At 52.2% G+C, this 14,765-nt stretch overlaps 1 protein-coding gene across 1 annotated transcript; it reads left to right on the top strand.

The window, feature by feature from the left end:
* Nucleotides 1–3,173: 3,173 nt before the first annotated feature.
* LOC142456748 (arpin-like) lies at nt 3,174–14,487 on the top strand. The gene is made up of 6 exons (XM_075557982.1): nt 3,174–3,372; nt 4,914–4,989; nt 7,701–7,833; nt 11,507–11,713; nt 12,312–12,475; nt 13,748–14,487. The coding sequence occupies exons 1-6, from the start codon at nt 3,281–3,283 to the stop codon at nt 13,754–13,756; spliced, it is 681 nt and encodes a 226-aa protein (XP_075414097.1). The 5' UTR covers nt 3,174–3,280; the 3' UTR covers nt 13,757–14,487.
* Nucleotides 14,488–14,765: the final 278 nt, after the last annotated feature.

Raw genomic sequence — 14,765 nt, 5'->3', positions numbered from 1 at the left:
TGCATATGTATGTTGTTGGACTTTCGGCGGAACGAAGCACTGCCAGGTTCTGTGCCAGTCTCACAACTGTCATTATGTGTGAGCCCATTGTCGCAGCCAAGGCGTCAACCCATCTCATTGAGGCGCTTCCTCTTTTTTGCTGAGCCTCCACTCTATCGAGCCTGATGTCCTTCTCCAGAGATCGGCCTCTCCTGAACGCGTCTGTATTAGGTTGGGTTTGCAGGAGAAGTAAAACCAGTGATGCTCATTTACATATAAAAGGGAACTTGATATCCAGAAGGCGCCCCAGCCCAGTCCAACTCAAGTCCATGGGTCTGATGCTAGCCAAGCCCTCTGCAGACTCACAGAGCTGCAGCGGTGAAGTGGGAAGCAGGGAGCTCACAGGCCAGTGGGTGCTGAGTCATATGGATCCAAGGTCAGGGGATATGTCACAGGACGCTGACAGTTCTCCAGGTCAGCAGCTCACATGGGGTCACTCTTGGAGGCAGACTCAGTGAAGTCCCAGCCAGGAGGAAGCGAAGAGCCAGAGAGAAGAGAGAGAAGAGCCTCACTCTCTTTCTTACCCCCTCAAAGCAGCAGCATCAGGCTGTGACCTGATTAATAGCTTCAAGTTAACAAAAAATTAAATGGCTACAAATATCCAAAACATGGGAACAAAGTCTCACCATCCCCAATGCTAAGGACATGCTGGTGCTCATCCAACAGAGGTTTGTTTATTCTTCTGGGAGTTCATAGTATCATTCTTCACCAGCGCCAGAGCTCAAAGGCATCAATTCTTCTTTGATCTGCATTATTCATTGTCCAGCTTCCAAAGGCATCCAAGGCAACGGAAAAGAGCATGGCATGGGTCTGACAGGTCGCCAGATTAGGGATCAGGGGGTTGACTCCACCAAACGCCTACCCTAAGCGAAAATTAGCTGGTCATGCCACAATAAAGGGGTGGGAAAGGAATCAGGCTCACATTAGACGTCCGAGGGGACAATTCAAAGCGGACCTTGCTCAGATCCTGGGACATAATACATCACACGCGTAGTCCTGAATATAGCATGCTCCTGAAACGGAGCATGCGCAGACTACACTCACCTACTTAGGTGCAGGCGCAGGTCAACCTTCACAGGTCAACCTCACAGGTGCCCATGAACTTAGCCATCAGGCATGGTAATACCCACAACCACGCCCCCTCAAGGAATGTAGGAGGGGATAGCAGCAGGGCCAGCTGTGTGTCTCTTGGTGGTTCTGCTCTGCTGGCACCACGCTCTGGTTCCACTCGCTGCTTCTGACACTGGTTTCACGTGGGTTTTAGCGCTCTCCGGAAGTGGCCTTCTTCAGTGGGGAAATCTTGCACAACCTCCTCTCAGCTTTGCATGCTTTCCAGAGATAGTGGGTACCCTTTGAGACTGTAATACCTGAAACTCCCCTTTCCCTCCTAAAAGTAACTCGGATTATGAAAGTGCTTCTGCCCCATGAATTCTTTCAGCGTTGAGAAGAGCCAAGGTAAACCAACCCAGAAATCTAACAGGGCAGACGCACCTTAATCTTCAACATGGCATTTTTGCTTTTTCATGCTTTGAGGAGCAGATTTCCCCAATGCAATACGTGATTGGGTTTCCTGACTTTCGCAGACCTCGATTGTGAATCCCAGGAAAATGCAATCCTGGACAACTTCAGTCTCTTCTCCATTTATCATGATGTTGTTTATTGGTCCAGGAAGGAATCTTCTTTTCTTTACAACAACAACCACAACTCCAGTTGGTGCTGACTCATAGCAACCCGACAGGGCAGGGTAGAGCAGTCCCTGTGGGCTTCTGAGACTGTAACTCTGTACAGGAGTAGAAAGCCCCATCTTTCTCCTGCGGAGCGGCTGATGGTTTCAAACTACTGACCTTGCAATTAGCAGACGAACTTGTAACCATTAGGCCACCCAGGGCTCCTTGTTTTCTTTAAATTGAAACATCATTCATATTGAAGGCTGTCCTCTCTGATCTTCATCAAGTCCTTTTTGCTTTCAACAAGATTGTGTCACCTTCAAATCACAGCTTGCTAGTGAGTCTTCCTCCAATCCCGATGCCATAGTCTTCTGCACATGGTCTAGCTTCACATGCTATCTCTTCAGCAAACAGAGTGAGTATGGTGAAATGTACACCCCTGGCATACACCTTTCCTGGTTTTCTTTTTAATTGAACTTTTCAGTGTGAAGTAGGTGAAGGTTTACAGAGCAAATCATCTGTTGTATATTCACTATCTCATCAAACCTCCCAATGTCTTGACCTTTCTTTGGTGAATTGAAATCACACGGTCTCCCCTTGTTCTGGTCCAACAACTGTCCCTGGCTACAGGTTCCACATGAGCACAATAGATGTTCTGGAATGACAGTGCTTTACAATGTTACCCATGTCCCAATGTTCTGATCTACGCAAATGCCTCCACATTGTCAATAAGACACCAAGATCTTTGTCTAACTACAAGGATATTTATTTGGGGGGAGGGGGAGGATGGCTGTTGTCTGGGGCCCACGGAAACCCTGAGGTGAGAGGGGGAGGGCACACAGCGCTCTCACACTGTCTGGCTACCTCCCTTTGAAAGAGCCCTTCGGCCAGAACAAGGTCTCCCTGAATAGCCCCACACACTCCTGGGCTCACTCCCAGGACAGGTTTGAAAAAAGATTCTGCCTTCTCTCTGCCTCAACCTGAGGGCCACTGTGCCAGCACAGGAAGGGATGGGCAGTGGTAAACTCATCCAACCCCCTTTTACAGAAGAAGGAGCGTGGGCGCAGAGAGGTTGAGGAGTCCGTCCAAGCGCACACAGCTGCATCCAATCCTTGCTCAGGTTCCCAGGCTCAGAGTTATTTGTCCCAGAGCTCTGGAGCCCCTTCCTCAGCCACTGTGGGACCACGAGAGGGCACAGGTCGGCATAGCCTCATTCCTGAGGGCTGTCCCCCTCTTCCCCATTCCTGCTCCCCCCAAACCCATCCTCCTACATATCTCCTTTGTGCGTGTGTTGGGACAAGGGCCTCCCTCCCCTCGCAGGGAAGGAGGGAAAGTACCCTGAGCCCGCGGACGCAGGTCCCTAACCCGCGATGGGCGTCGCGCAGGAAGCCCGCTCCCAGCGCGCCGGGCCGGCGGGAATGGGGCTCGGCTCCTTTAAATCCCGCCCGGGCGCGCCCGAGCGGAGCCGCGCCCTTCCCGGACCCGCAGCCCCGGCCCGGCGCGTCTCCGCCACTCTCCGCCCCGCGCCTCTGCTCCCGGGAGCCGGCTCGCGCCTCGGGCCTCCCGGCGCGGCCATGAGCCGCATCTACCAGGACGGCGCCCTCCGGCACAAGGCGGTGCGGAGCGCGCGGCTGCCCGCCGCCTGGGACCCCGGCGCCCACCAGGGGTAGGCCCCGCCGCCGCCTCTGGGAGCCACCCCAACTCCGCCACCCCAACTCCCCAGGCTGCGGGTGGCACGGAGGAAGGGAAGATTGGGGTGCCCAGATTGCCCTCTCGGGCCCGCGCCCCGCAGCCCGAGCTGCACCCCCTGAGACAAAGATGCGCAGGGCCACAGGCCGGCTTGCCCGCGGGCTCGGACCTGTCCCGACCTCTGTCCCTCCTCCAGCGCGGGCCTTTGCACGGGTGCCCACCCCCTCTAGAAAGGACCGCGCCCTTGGGGTGCTGGTGGGAGTTGGCGAGTCCAGGGCAGAGTTGGGTGCAGGAGAGCCCGCCCCGGCGGATATCCAGATCCTAAAAGCAAAGGAGCCCTTCCAGTCAAACTGACACGCCACTCACACCCCTGCCGGGAGCCGATCCCGCGCACAGCGACCTGGGATCACGGAGTAGAACCGCCCCGTGCGTCCCGACGCTGTCAGTCTTCAGGAAGCAGGCTGCCCAGCCTTTTCCTTTGGAACAGCCGGTGGGCCCCTGTTTTCTTTTAGCAGCCAAGTGCCTTAACCATTGTGCCACCAAGACTGCCTGAAACCCAAATGCTACCTCCTGTTTTGTATGTGGTGGTTGTGACAAAATAAGAGTTGTTTTCCAATCGTGATTTCCTCCCCCCACCCCACACACCTTGTCAGCCTCTCTCCCATTTCTGCATTCCCAAAGAGGGAGCCTCCGGTTCTGATTTTATGCAGAGTGGAACCAGAAAACCTCGGGTTCAGCTGATCTCACGGGCCACCCTGCCATCTCAGTCTGGTCAGGAAAATCCTAAGTCCCCGCATCCCCGTTTCTCCAGCTCCACCAACCACTTCCGTGTTAGGTTGTTGAGGAGCACTGCTGGCGTAGTATGCTGCTAACCCAAGGTCAGAGTTCAAAACCACCGACTGCTCGGGGGAAAGTTGAGGCTTTCCACTCCTGAAGACATTGACAGTCTGGGAAACCCACAGGGGGCAGTTCTGTCCTGTTCGAGAGGGTCACTAGGGGTCAAACTTGATGGCCCTGAGTCATTAGGTCGTCCCCTATGTGATGTGAATGACAACAGAAATATATGCACGGCTTTAAAGTCAATGAGAAGGGATGATCATAGATAGCCCTTTAGAAACACCCCCCCCCCCCCGCCCAAAATTGTTTTTCGGTTAATAAAAAGGCAACATCCTTTATATGTAGTAAACGTTTTGATAGTTTACAAAAACCCTTCGTGCCCACGGTCTTTGTCACCTGAGGAGCAGTGGGGAGTGCTGAATGTGTTCTCTGCCTATTGTATGTAAGACTGAGTTCTGGGCTCTGCAGGGGGGCCCATTGCTTGGTCTCAACAGCACTGCCCTCTGGTAGTGCCCTCACTTGCACACCCACTCTGGGATAATAAAATCCACCCCTCCCACCGCCCCCCATCCCCCCACCCCCACAGGTCAGGATCTTGCTTCGCGGATCTTGGGCCATCACACTGGAAGGGGGCTATTTTCTGGCAGAGCTGACCCATCCCTTCTCTTCCTCTTGTCTCAGGGGCAACGGGGTCCTGCTGGAGGGAGAGCTGGTGGATGTGTCACGGCACAGCATCTTGGATACCCACGGCAGGAAGGTGCGCTGCTTCTGGGGTGGCAGCTCGGCGCTGGCTTTAGTCCTTCCAGAAGTCACTCCCTGCTCCAGGCTCTGCCAGTGCCGAGGACTGGGGAGGGATGCAGCTTCTTCACTGAGTGGTGCACGGGTTGTTGGGAGATGTGTCCCAATACCAACACCAACCAAATGTGGCTGAAGATGGGAAGGGATCCATTCAGGCCATGCTGGGCAGTGTGTGGCCAGGAGGAAAGGCCCGGGTCGTAGCTCAGAAAACAGACCAGGCCCTGGACCCAGATAGTGTGATTGGGCTGAGATTGGGAGCCTGAAAGCAGGAAGGGGTGAGGTGGATGCTTCAGGACTCAGCTTGTGGATGCCCTGAGGAGGGCCTGCAGGGGTGACTTATGAAAGGAATGGGGCCAGGAGCCTTGCTGGGCATGGAGTAGAGGAGGGGAGGAAGGCAGGATGGGTGGCTGGCTCTTTGTTCTTAGAGTCTAGGGCCCAGATCCCTTCCCTCTGGCCTGGTACTTCCCACTGCCTCAAAGTAGCAGGCAAGGTCAGAGAGGGCAACCAACGACCTCACCCCTCCTGGGTACCAGCTCTGATCCTGGGCAGTTGTGCGCATGCCAGCCCTTGGGAGTGGGTTATCATAAATGTACCGCTACGTTTGTTGTTTGCAGCTCTATAGAAGCAGGGCGGCTCTTGGCACCGACTCATCTTTTTTCATTGCTGTTTGTGACTGGGCATCTAAGAATGTTGGGCGTTTACAAAGCAGGTCACCTGTGTGGACCTGGATCTCCACTGGGTGCACATTGGTGGCAGGGACTATGGGAGAGGGCTGCTGTTTTCTGGGCTTTTATTTCCACGCTTCATGTGACCTCTCCGTTGTTGACAGTTAGTGACTTCCCATCTCCTTGGAGCCCCTGCCACTGTTGCTCTCCACATGTCCAAGGTGACATCTTACACAGCCATCTCTTTGCTGTCGCTCGTTGCTGCGCCAAAGGATCCCTGCCTGTCTGCCAAATAGAATCCCAACCCAGAGCGCCAACTGAACGGCTGCCTCCAGCGGATGCTGCTTGTTCTGAGTGTCCGCGCCACCCCATGGCATGACCCGGATATGTTGACAAGGTGACTCGTTGATAGTAGCACCCTGTCAAGGTGGCCAATGGTGCTACCCAGAGCCTTTCTCTCTACCCCATGAGAACGCCCCCCCCTCCCAGCCCCCCACTACTTTGATGCCAAGAAATGCTTTGCTTCGCCCTTCCTGGCCATTGCCAATCTGGAGTCCTGAGCCAACCTTCTCAGGAGAGTCCATGTGCACGCCCATGCTGAGGCCGAACTTCTGCTAGGGCTGACTTGTGCCCAGGCAGGCAGGGTGCTCTCCTCAGCCCGCTCCAAACTTGCTTCCTCCAAGTTTCTTGGTGAAGCTAGAGCTAAAAAAGCAATGTCCAGTCAGGTCGAGCTCCTCCCTTGGCCATTCCTGACCTCCCTCATCCATATCCACTCACCTCGGCTAGATCCTCAGGAACGCCAGTCCGTCGTGATGGGCTCTCCGACCTACCCCTTCTGACTGCCCCTCGCTCCAAAGCTCATTCCTGCCCTGTTGCCAACTTGTTTCCTGAGAGACCCTCTGGGGTCTTTGCTGCTCCGAAGGATTCCTTCTTATTTACCAGATAAGCTCCCAATGCCAACTGGGGATCTGCCTCCAACTGATCACGCTTGCCTTCCTAGCCTCGGCTTCCCCAGGTCTTGGCCAAGTGGCTCAAGGCGCTCCACTGTAGGTGGGACTCTAGATTTCTGTGTACCTGTCTTGTGTTTAATATCTATTCTAGTCCCTTACCTCTGCACTTGCAGGTCTCTCTGCTCTCTGAGACTTCACCTTCCTCAGCTCTCCCAGGAAGTGGGCATCTCTTCATCAGTCTGCTGGCATCATGCGTTGGCCTTTTCTTGTTAGACTAGCCGGCAAATAGCAGCTAGGGTTCGCTTCCCGCTTAACACCGTGCTTGCTCCTCCCCAGGATCCCATTGAAGCCTTGCAGCATTCCTAAGGGTAGCCATCACTTCACCCCTGGCTCGCAGAGGATCCTGGAGCTTGGGAGGCTGGGAGTGATTTGTTCCAGGTCATGAATCTGTTGGAAGAGGCAGAGGGGCCACTGGGCCCAAGGTCTTTCTCAGTACCTTTCCCATGACACGTTGGCTGTATCCACTTCTGCTTTATGGTGTTCGGGGTGCTTCATGCTTTGTGCTTGGCTCATGGATTTTTGCATGTACTTTCTATCCTGGTCATGTGCAGGCCTTGTGCCCACCCTACTATGGACCTCTAAACCTCAACTCGCAGCCATCTAGTAGATTCTGACTCATACCAGGCCTGTAGGACAGAGTAAAACTGCCCCCTGTGAGTTTCAGAGAGTGTAACTGCTTCCAGGAGTAGAAAGCCTCCACTTTCTCCTATAGAGTGGCTGGTGATTTCGAACCGCTGACCTTGTGGTCAGCAGCCCAACATGCAACCCACTACACCACCAGGGCTCATTGTGTGCTCTACTGAACACATGAATGAATAAATGAATGAATATTTGAATGGGGGACATCAGCCCAGCTTGAATATTTTTTAGAGCTGAGGTGGGACTTGAGGGTTAAGGTGAGGTTGAGGAGGGCCACGCCCAGAGCCCAGGGGAGTTGTGTGTTGAGGTGAGCACAGTGATGGCAGCCTCCTCATTCTCTCTCTGCCGGACCACAGGAACGCTACTACGTGTTGTATGTCCAGCCCAGCAGCATCCACCGCCGCAAATTTGACCCCAAGGGAAATGAACTTGAACCCAACTTCAGCGCTACAAAGAAGGTGAACACGGGCTTCCTCATGTCATCATACAGTAGGTATCCTTCCACCCTTCTCCCTCAGGGCCCTCCCACAGGGCGTTCTTCCTTGGCCCCTGAACCTCTCAGCCCCTAGATAATATCTTCCCAGGATGGTTAGCCTTGAAGCTACCTTGGGACCAGGGTCCTGTCTAGCTTTCTATTTCCCTTCCATCTTCTCCTACAGGCTACAAGACCACCAATGACCTGGCTCTGGACTCTTAACTGGTTGTGTCCATCTGTTTAGGTCATGCTTCTTAGTGGTTTGATAAACACTAAGTAAACAGTCTCCATTTTGTGATCTGATGTGAGTGGTCAATCCATTGGAAGAGGCATTTATTCCCTTGTGGGAATGGCCTGCATCCAACAGCTGTAGATGTTTTGGCAAAGCCTACCCTTTCTTGATCCTGTATCTGATTTGTCATCCTCTGACCTCCTGGTCTGGGGACTTGAGCCAGCAGCCTTTCATCTGACTTGCCGATTTTGGGATTTGTTAGCTTCCATTTTGAATCATGGCATTGGCAAACATATTGACTATACCATGGACTTCCAGAAGAACAAATCAAATTGTCTTGAAAGAAGTAAAACCAGGATGCTCTGTAGAAGGGACGATGTCTAGACTTTTATCTTGTGTACTTTGGACATGTTATGAGGAGACAATAGCCCCAAGAGGAGAGTATCGTGCTTGGTAAAGTGGTGTCAGTGAAAAAGAAGACCCTCAGTGAGATGAATTAACACAGTGGCAGCAACAATGGGCTCAACCTTAGCAGCTATTGTGAGGCTGGTCCAGGACGGGGCCGCGTTCCGTTCTATGGTACATAAGGTCACTGTGAGTCGGAGCCGGCTCGAGAACACCTAACAATAACAACAACCCCCAAAACCCTGCGAGCCAGCAGCCTGCTGCCTGACCTGCTGCTTTGGGGTTCTTCCGCCCTTGTAACCATGTAAGTCAGAAGAAGCTTCCAGTAAGAGGGGATCCGTAGAGCATCTGGAGACCACTAAAGTTTGTTCCTGCTTCAGCAGATCCTCCCTACCTCTCCCCAAAGCAGTAAGACTCAGGATCTGGAGAGATCCCTGCCTGGCCTCCATTGTTTCAGGAGGAAGGCAGAATTCTGTAGTGAGTTTGGAGACTGACTCGTTGTGTGATCTTAGAGCAGTAACTTAACTTCTCTGAGCACAGGTTTTCTCATCTGTAACATGGGAATCTTAAAGATGGAGTAACCCTCACTGAGATTTACTGGTCAGGAAGATACTGTGCTGACACATGCTTTACAGGCCTCATTTCGTTTACAGCTGCTGTCAGTCCTGTCAAACAGGCACATTTTCTCCCTCCTTTTCAGGCGCAGGGCAATGAAGTAATTTGCTCTAAGCTCAGATTCATGAGTACCCACAGGCCTGCTGTGCAGTCTGTGAGGGGTGACTGAGGCAAGGCATCTAGAGCACTCAGTCACAAAAGACGCTCTGTGGGAGTAGCAGAGGGAGGAGGAGAGTCGGGCATAGGAGGAGGAATGGAAGGGGTAGCTGGCTAACTCCATGAACAACTGCCCCCTTTGCCATGAGACCAGAACTGGAGCATGCACAGCGACCATTACCGAACAGCTGATTCCTCAAAGACACTACAGGAATCCTGATCTAAACAGGGATTATATGGATCAGAAGTTCAAATTCTCAGGGACTCCAGACTTTCTGGAGCCATGGAGGCTAGATGAACCCCTGAGCCCAGGGCCCTGAGATCATCTTGAAACCTGAAACCAAACATAGGTATCCCCGAAAGTTTTTTAGTGAAGACTGTTTTGAGCAGTCTGATCAGTCAAGATCAATCTAGATCAGTGGTTCACAACCTTCCAATGCCATGACCCTTTCATACAGTTCCTCATGTTGAGGTGACCTCCAGCCATGTTTTCATTGCTACTTCATAATTATGGAAAAATGTAATTTTGCTACTGTTATAATTGGGATACCCCTGTGAAAGGGTCATTCGACCCCCAGGGGGTCGCGACCCACAAGTTGAGAACTGCTGATCTATAGGGTATTAAATTGACAACAGCTACTCTTGTGGATTAGACAAGAAGCATGGGGGCGGGCAGTGAGTTTATGGTGATGCAGAAGGGACACTTGGGGAAAAGGAGGCCGGGCATGGCGCCACAACTTGAAGAATGTAATCAATGTCACTGAATTGCTGGTTGGGGTTCCAGTTCATACGAGCAATGACTGATGACTGGTGGCAGATAAGTTCTCGTAGTAATATCGTCTTAGTTTCGTGAGGTACCTTCAGCAAAAGGCATACTTCTATGTCAGGAAAAACCATTTTGAGGTCAGGGCTAATATAAGATTTTTAGCAAACTTAGATGAACATCTTCTAAAATCACCGAAGCTTCGTAACATAGATAGGCTGTCCTACGTAAAACAATAGTTTTTAGAAGCACCAAGAATTTTGAGGAATGCTGGAAAAATTTACGAAATGAACCCCAAGAGGGAAGACAGTCAACCCGGTGAATGAAGAAACAGCGTCCGAAGAGCAGACACTGGTCGAAGACTATAGGATGACCATTGTTAAGGTAGCTCTTGGAGTTGAGCTCTCACTGGCTCGGCGTTTTCAGTGGTAAGTGATCAAGCTTTGTGTTGAACGGTTTCTAAAAGCACTGCATGAAGATGGGCTGGCTCGAAGGGCTGATCTTTCCAACAAAGCTGAAGCTCCTGAGGACGAGCCTTGCCGCTGCCAGTCCAGTCCCGAGCGAGCGGCGTGCGCCAATCGAAACGGTGGCTTCTGAGGGAGCTGCGGGGCCAGTGAAATGAAGGCAGAGAGATCAGCTGAGAAGTTCTAGTGCCGAAATTTTTGGATTCCAAAGAGGTCATATTGGTAGATTTTCTCAGACCTGGTGATTGCGGAACTTATTTTGAGGAGGATTTCAGAAAATTGAAAACCACAGTGGTGAGGAAAAGGCCAAGGAAGTTGGACCAAGGGGTAATTTTACCCATCAGCTGTGCAGCTGCTCCGTCTTTGAGGGTAGCAGAATGGCTTGTGAAAATCTCATTGGGGTGCCTTACCCCATCTACCCATGGCCCTACCCCTGGTCTGGCCCCTTCAGGCGTCCTTTTGTTTCCCAAACTCAAAAGGATATTTCAAAGAAGAATGATTTGAGACCCCAAGAAGGCCAAAGCTGCCATTTTGCCCTGGTGTAAATCAGAGAATGCAGAATGTCTGGGAGATGGAAGCGCCACCTTCCGAAGAGGGTGGACCTAAGTGTGGACGACATACTGAGAAAACGGTAGCTTCGCGATTTGATGTTTCTCTTGAAGAACATTTTCTATGACTTTCTAGCCATGCTTTTTGACTTACCCTCATATTCTCAGGAACAGAAATCAAAAGAAACATAAAGGGGAAAAAAAGAAGAAAGAAAAGATAAACATAAGCCCTTTGTAAGAACTTCAGGAGTCTTGGTGACATAGTGGATTATGCCTTGGGCTACTTAACCACAAGTCCAGCAGTTCAAACCCACCAGTCACTCCGAAGGAGAAAACTGAGGCTTTCTGCTCTTGTAAGATTCACAGCCCCAGGAAGCCACAGGAGCAGGTCTCCCCTGTCCTGCAGGGTAGCTTTGAGCCAAGCTTAATTCGATGGCAGTGAGTGTGTGTTTTTGTTTCTGTAAGTGAATCGATAATAACCCATCCAATGCTGTCTATCTGCAGAGGTAGAAGCCAAGGGGGACACGGACAGGCTCACCCCCGAGGCGCTGAAGGAGCTGGTCAATAAGCCAGAGCTGCTGGCACTGACGGCGAGCCTCACCCCAGACCAGACCGTGGCCTTCTGGATGCCCGAGGCACAGATGGAAGTGATGGAGCTCGAGCTGGGGGCCGGGTTACGGCTGAAAACGCGGGGAGATGGCCCCTTCCTGGGTGAGCAGTACAGCCTTCCTGCTGACATAACTTCTTGTGTGGGAGTTGAGGACTCCTGGTCCCCTTCATGAGCCTTTCCTCGGAGCTCATGGCCACTGGCTAGTCCAGTCTCGGTGGGCCCCAAGTCACTTGATATTTATTTTAAAATTCCTGGACACATGCCTTTGGGGTCTTGGCCTGGATGCCCTGGATTCCAGAGTGTTGTCCAAGCCCATGGTTCTTGTGAGCAGCCTTATAGCCTAGTAATCTAGTGCAGTGGTTCTCAACCTGTGGGTCGTGACCCCTTTGGGGTTCAAATGACCCTTTCACAGGGGTTGTCCAATTTATAACAGTAGCAAAATGACAGATATGAAGTAGCAATGAAAATAATTTTCTGGTTAGGGGGGTCCCCACAACATGAACTGTACAAAAGGGTCGCGGCATTAGGAAGGCTGAGAACCACTCAGAGACTCCCTCACCACACCCTGGCTGAGACAGTACAGAGGACAAAGGCTGAATCGAGTCCCACAGGACCCCCCACCCCAGACGAAGCCCTCCCCTTCCCCGCAGTGTTTCCCACGCAAGGCAGAAGGCCATTCAGCTTCTCTTCTTCTTTCAGAGTCATTAGCCAAACTGGAGGCAGGAACCGTGACCAGATGTAATTTTGCTGGGGATGGAAAGACAGGCACTTCCTGGACAGACAACATCATGGCCCAGAAGTCTTCAGAAGGGGCCACTGCGGAGGCCCGCGAGCAGGGAGACGGCGCAGAGGACGAGGAGTGGGTAGGTCCGGGAGACGGCTGTGGACCTGGCCTTGGAGTGCTCCTCTCTTCGGGTAGTGTTGTGGGACGAGGGGAGGACAGCAGCTCGTTTATCGGTCGTGAAAACCTCCTCATGGAATTCTGAGGGGTGAGCCCAAGCCTGACAGCCACGGTGAGGGGGACCTGGACGGGCAGTGTCCCCGTTCCGCTGCTTGTGGCGTTGCTGAGTCACAATGGACTCCAGGGCACCCTACATCCACGCACCAGAAACATTCCTACAAGGTTCCGGGGGCACACCCTCCGTCTCAGTATCTGGTGCTGCCCGAACAGAAGCCCCATCCGCGAATGGCTTCAAGAGCAGATGTGAATGTGCTCCCCTTTGGAGGCTCTGCATCCAAACCGGGCCTGGCAGGTAGACCCTTCTGTGAATCTCTTAGTGCGCAGCGTCCATTGACCGCTGTCCGTGTCCCTTGGCATGTCTTTGCATGAGTGCCGCTGTGGCTACTTTCGTAACTCAGAAGTGATTGGGTTTAGGATCCACCCTACGTTGGATTTTCTCATTAACATAAGAACAGGAAAGGCAGGTTGCAGCCCCAAAAATAGATGTCGCAGGGGAGACAGTTTGACCTGGAACCTTTCCGAGCTGGGTCTGTCTGCATGTATGCCCCAAAGATGTAAGGAAACCAGGAGGATTGGAAGAAAGGGGTACTGAGGAGAGCCTGCAAAGGCCAGTAAATCTCTCAAGCATTTCCACTGCAAGTGATTGCATTAGCCGGGCCGGGTCAGGCCGGGCCATGGTGCAGGCGCATGAGTGATTGGCTTCTTGTTTGAAGTAGCTGGGAAGTGACTGGGTTGCTCCTCACTAGTTTTTCCCCCTGGGTCAGCCTCCTGGTTTAGCATCAGGCTGCAGGCTCTTCACAGTTGGGTTGTTTTCCTAAACTGTATTTCACTCAAAGATTTGAATCGCTATCAAAGGCCCCAATTTGAACAGTAAAAACAAAAATGTTTCCCAACAGGAAAATGAGCCATTTATCTAGGTGATAAAGATGCTTTTTATCTATCTATCTATCTATTTATTTATTTGGGGGTGACAGAGAAAGCAAGGCCAGATAGAATCGAGAGTCTGGATTCTCTTTTGTCTTGGGACGGGGGATCTGGACTGCAAAATCACTGAGAGCTGCCGGCCTGGCTCCAGGGCGAGCCTAAGGAAGAGAAGCTGTTTACCCAAAGACTCACTAACATGCTTTTACTAAGAGCTCTCTCTTTGTGTCTCTGCCCCCTTGGGTTTCCCCAGGATGCCTGAAGTTCATGGAGGACAGCAGGCCTCCAGGGCCCCACCAGAACCTGCTGTGGCGCTGTTGAGAGGTTCTTCCACCCACTTCCACTCTGGAGCTGAAGACAAAGAGCAATCCACCTGAATCAGCCTTACCTGATCCTTCCTACCCCCATCTTGGAACACCCTTTGGATAAGCTCCTCTCGTGGGTGTGGGGGCATACAGTGGCTCAGGGAAGGACCCTCCCTGGGTGAGAATCTAGTCTTCTTAGACCTTTTCCATCCTGGCCCATGATCTGGAACTTATTTTGAGAGACAGGTGGTAGACAAGTCTGGGGCAGTCTGAGATGAACTGGCTTGGTCTTGGTGCAGAGTTGGGGAGCATCCATTGGTCAGAATGGAGGGGGAAGTTTCCAGGGGGCACTTTTCTCTGTGCCTGCGATTCTTCCTGCTTTCTTTCCACACACCCACACCGTCCCAAGCCCCACACTCTGCATTGCAGCCTCTGCTCTCCTGCTCCCAGCCTCCTTGTCCCTGTCCCTGTTCCTTCCACTGATCCTGTGCCCCCTCCGAGTTTCCTGTCTGCTGCTTCCTTCCTGGGCTGGTTCCTGGTGAATGCTGTTCTCTGCGAGGCCAACAGTGTGCACTCTCACTCCCCATCTCTCAGACTCACTCTGCCAGGCTGCGTTTTTGAAAACACTTCTGTTGTTGTTTTGTACCTTGGGAACTTTTTAATAAACAAGTAAATTTTCAGAAAAGAATTCTTCCAGCGTGCTGAGTTCTTGTCGCGTAAACAGTGTTCCAGCTGAGTAGCGTCCCGATTGGAAGGACTCCCATTTCTCGTTGTTCTTGAACTTTGCCTTGCTGGCTAGTGTACCCAAATGCAGATCCGAGGAGCGAGAGGGAGTTAAGTGTACATGTCCTAAGGAGGAGTAAGGACTGGGGGGCACGTAGATGGACCTTGCTTGACTTGAGGAAAGACAGGGGGTGGCGGTGAGCTCACAACGATGGTGAATTAAGATGACAAGGAGTCGGGGTT

Source organism: Tenrec ecaudatus, chromosome 9, assembly GCF_050624435.1.
Source record: "Tenrec ecaudatus isolate mTenEca1 chromosome 9, mTenEca1.hap1, whole genome shotgun sequence".
In the NCBI taxonomy this organism is placed as follows: domain Eukaryota; kingdom Metazoa; phylum Chordata; class Mammalia; order Afrosoricida; family Tenrecidae; genus Tenrec; species Tenrec ecaudatus.
This window is presented reverse-complemented; position numbering and strand designations above follow the sequence as displayed.

What these genes read in the sequence shown, in the direction of transcription:
- LOC142456748 (XM_075557982.1), top strand. Translation starts at nt 3,281, where the DNA reads ATGAGCCGCATCTACCAGGACGGCGCCCTCCGGCACAAGGCGGTGCGG. An exon ending in GACCCCGGCGCCCACCAGGG is followed by an intron (nt 3,373 to 4,913) that starts GTAGGCCCCGCC and finishes CTCTTGTCTCAG; the next exon opens with GGGCAACGGGGTCCTGCTGG. An exon ending in CTTCCTCATGTCATCATACA is followed by an intron (nt 7,834 to 11,506) that starts GTAGGTATCCTT and finishes GTCTATCTGCAG; the next exon opens with AGGTAGAAGCCAAGGGGGAC.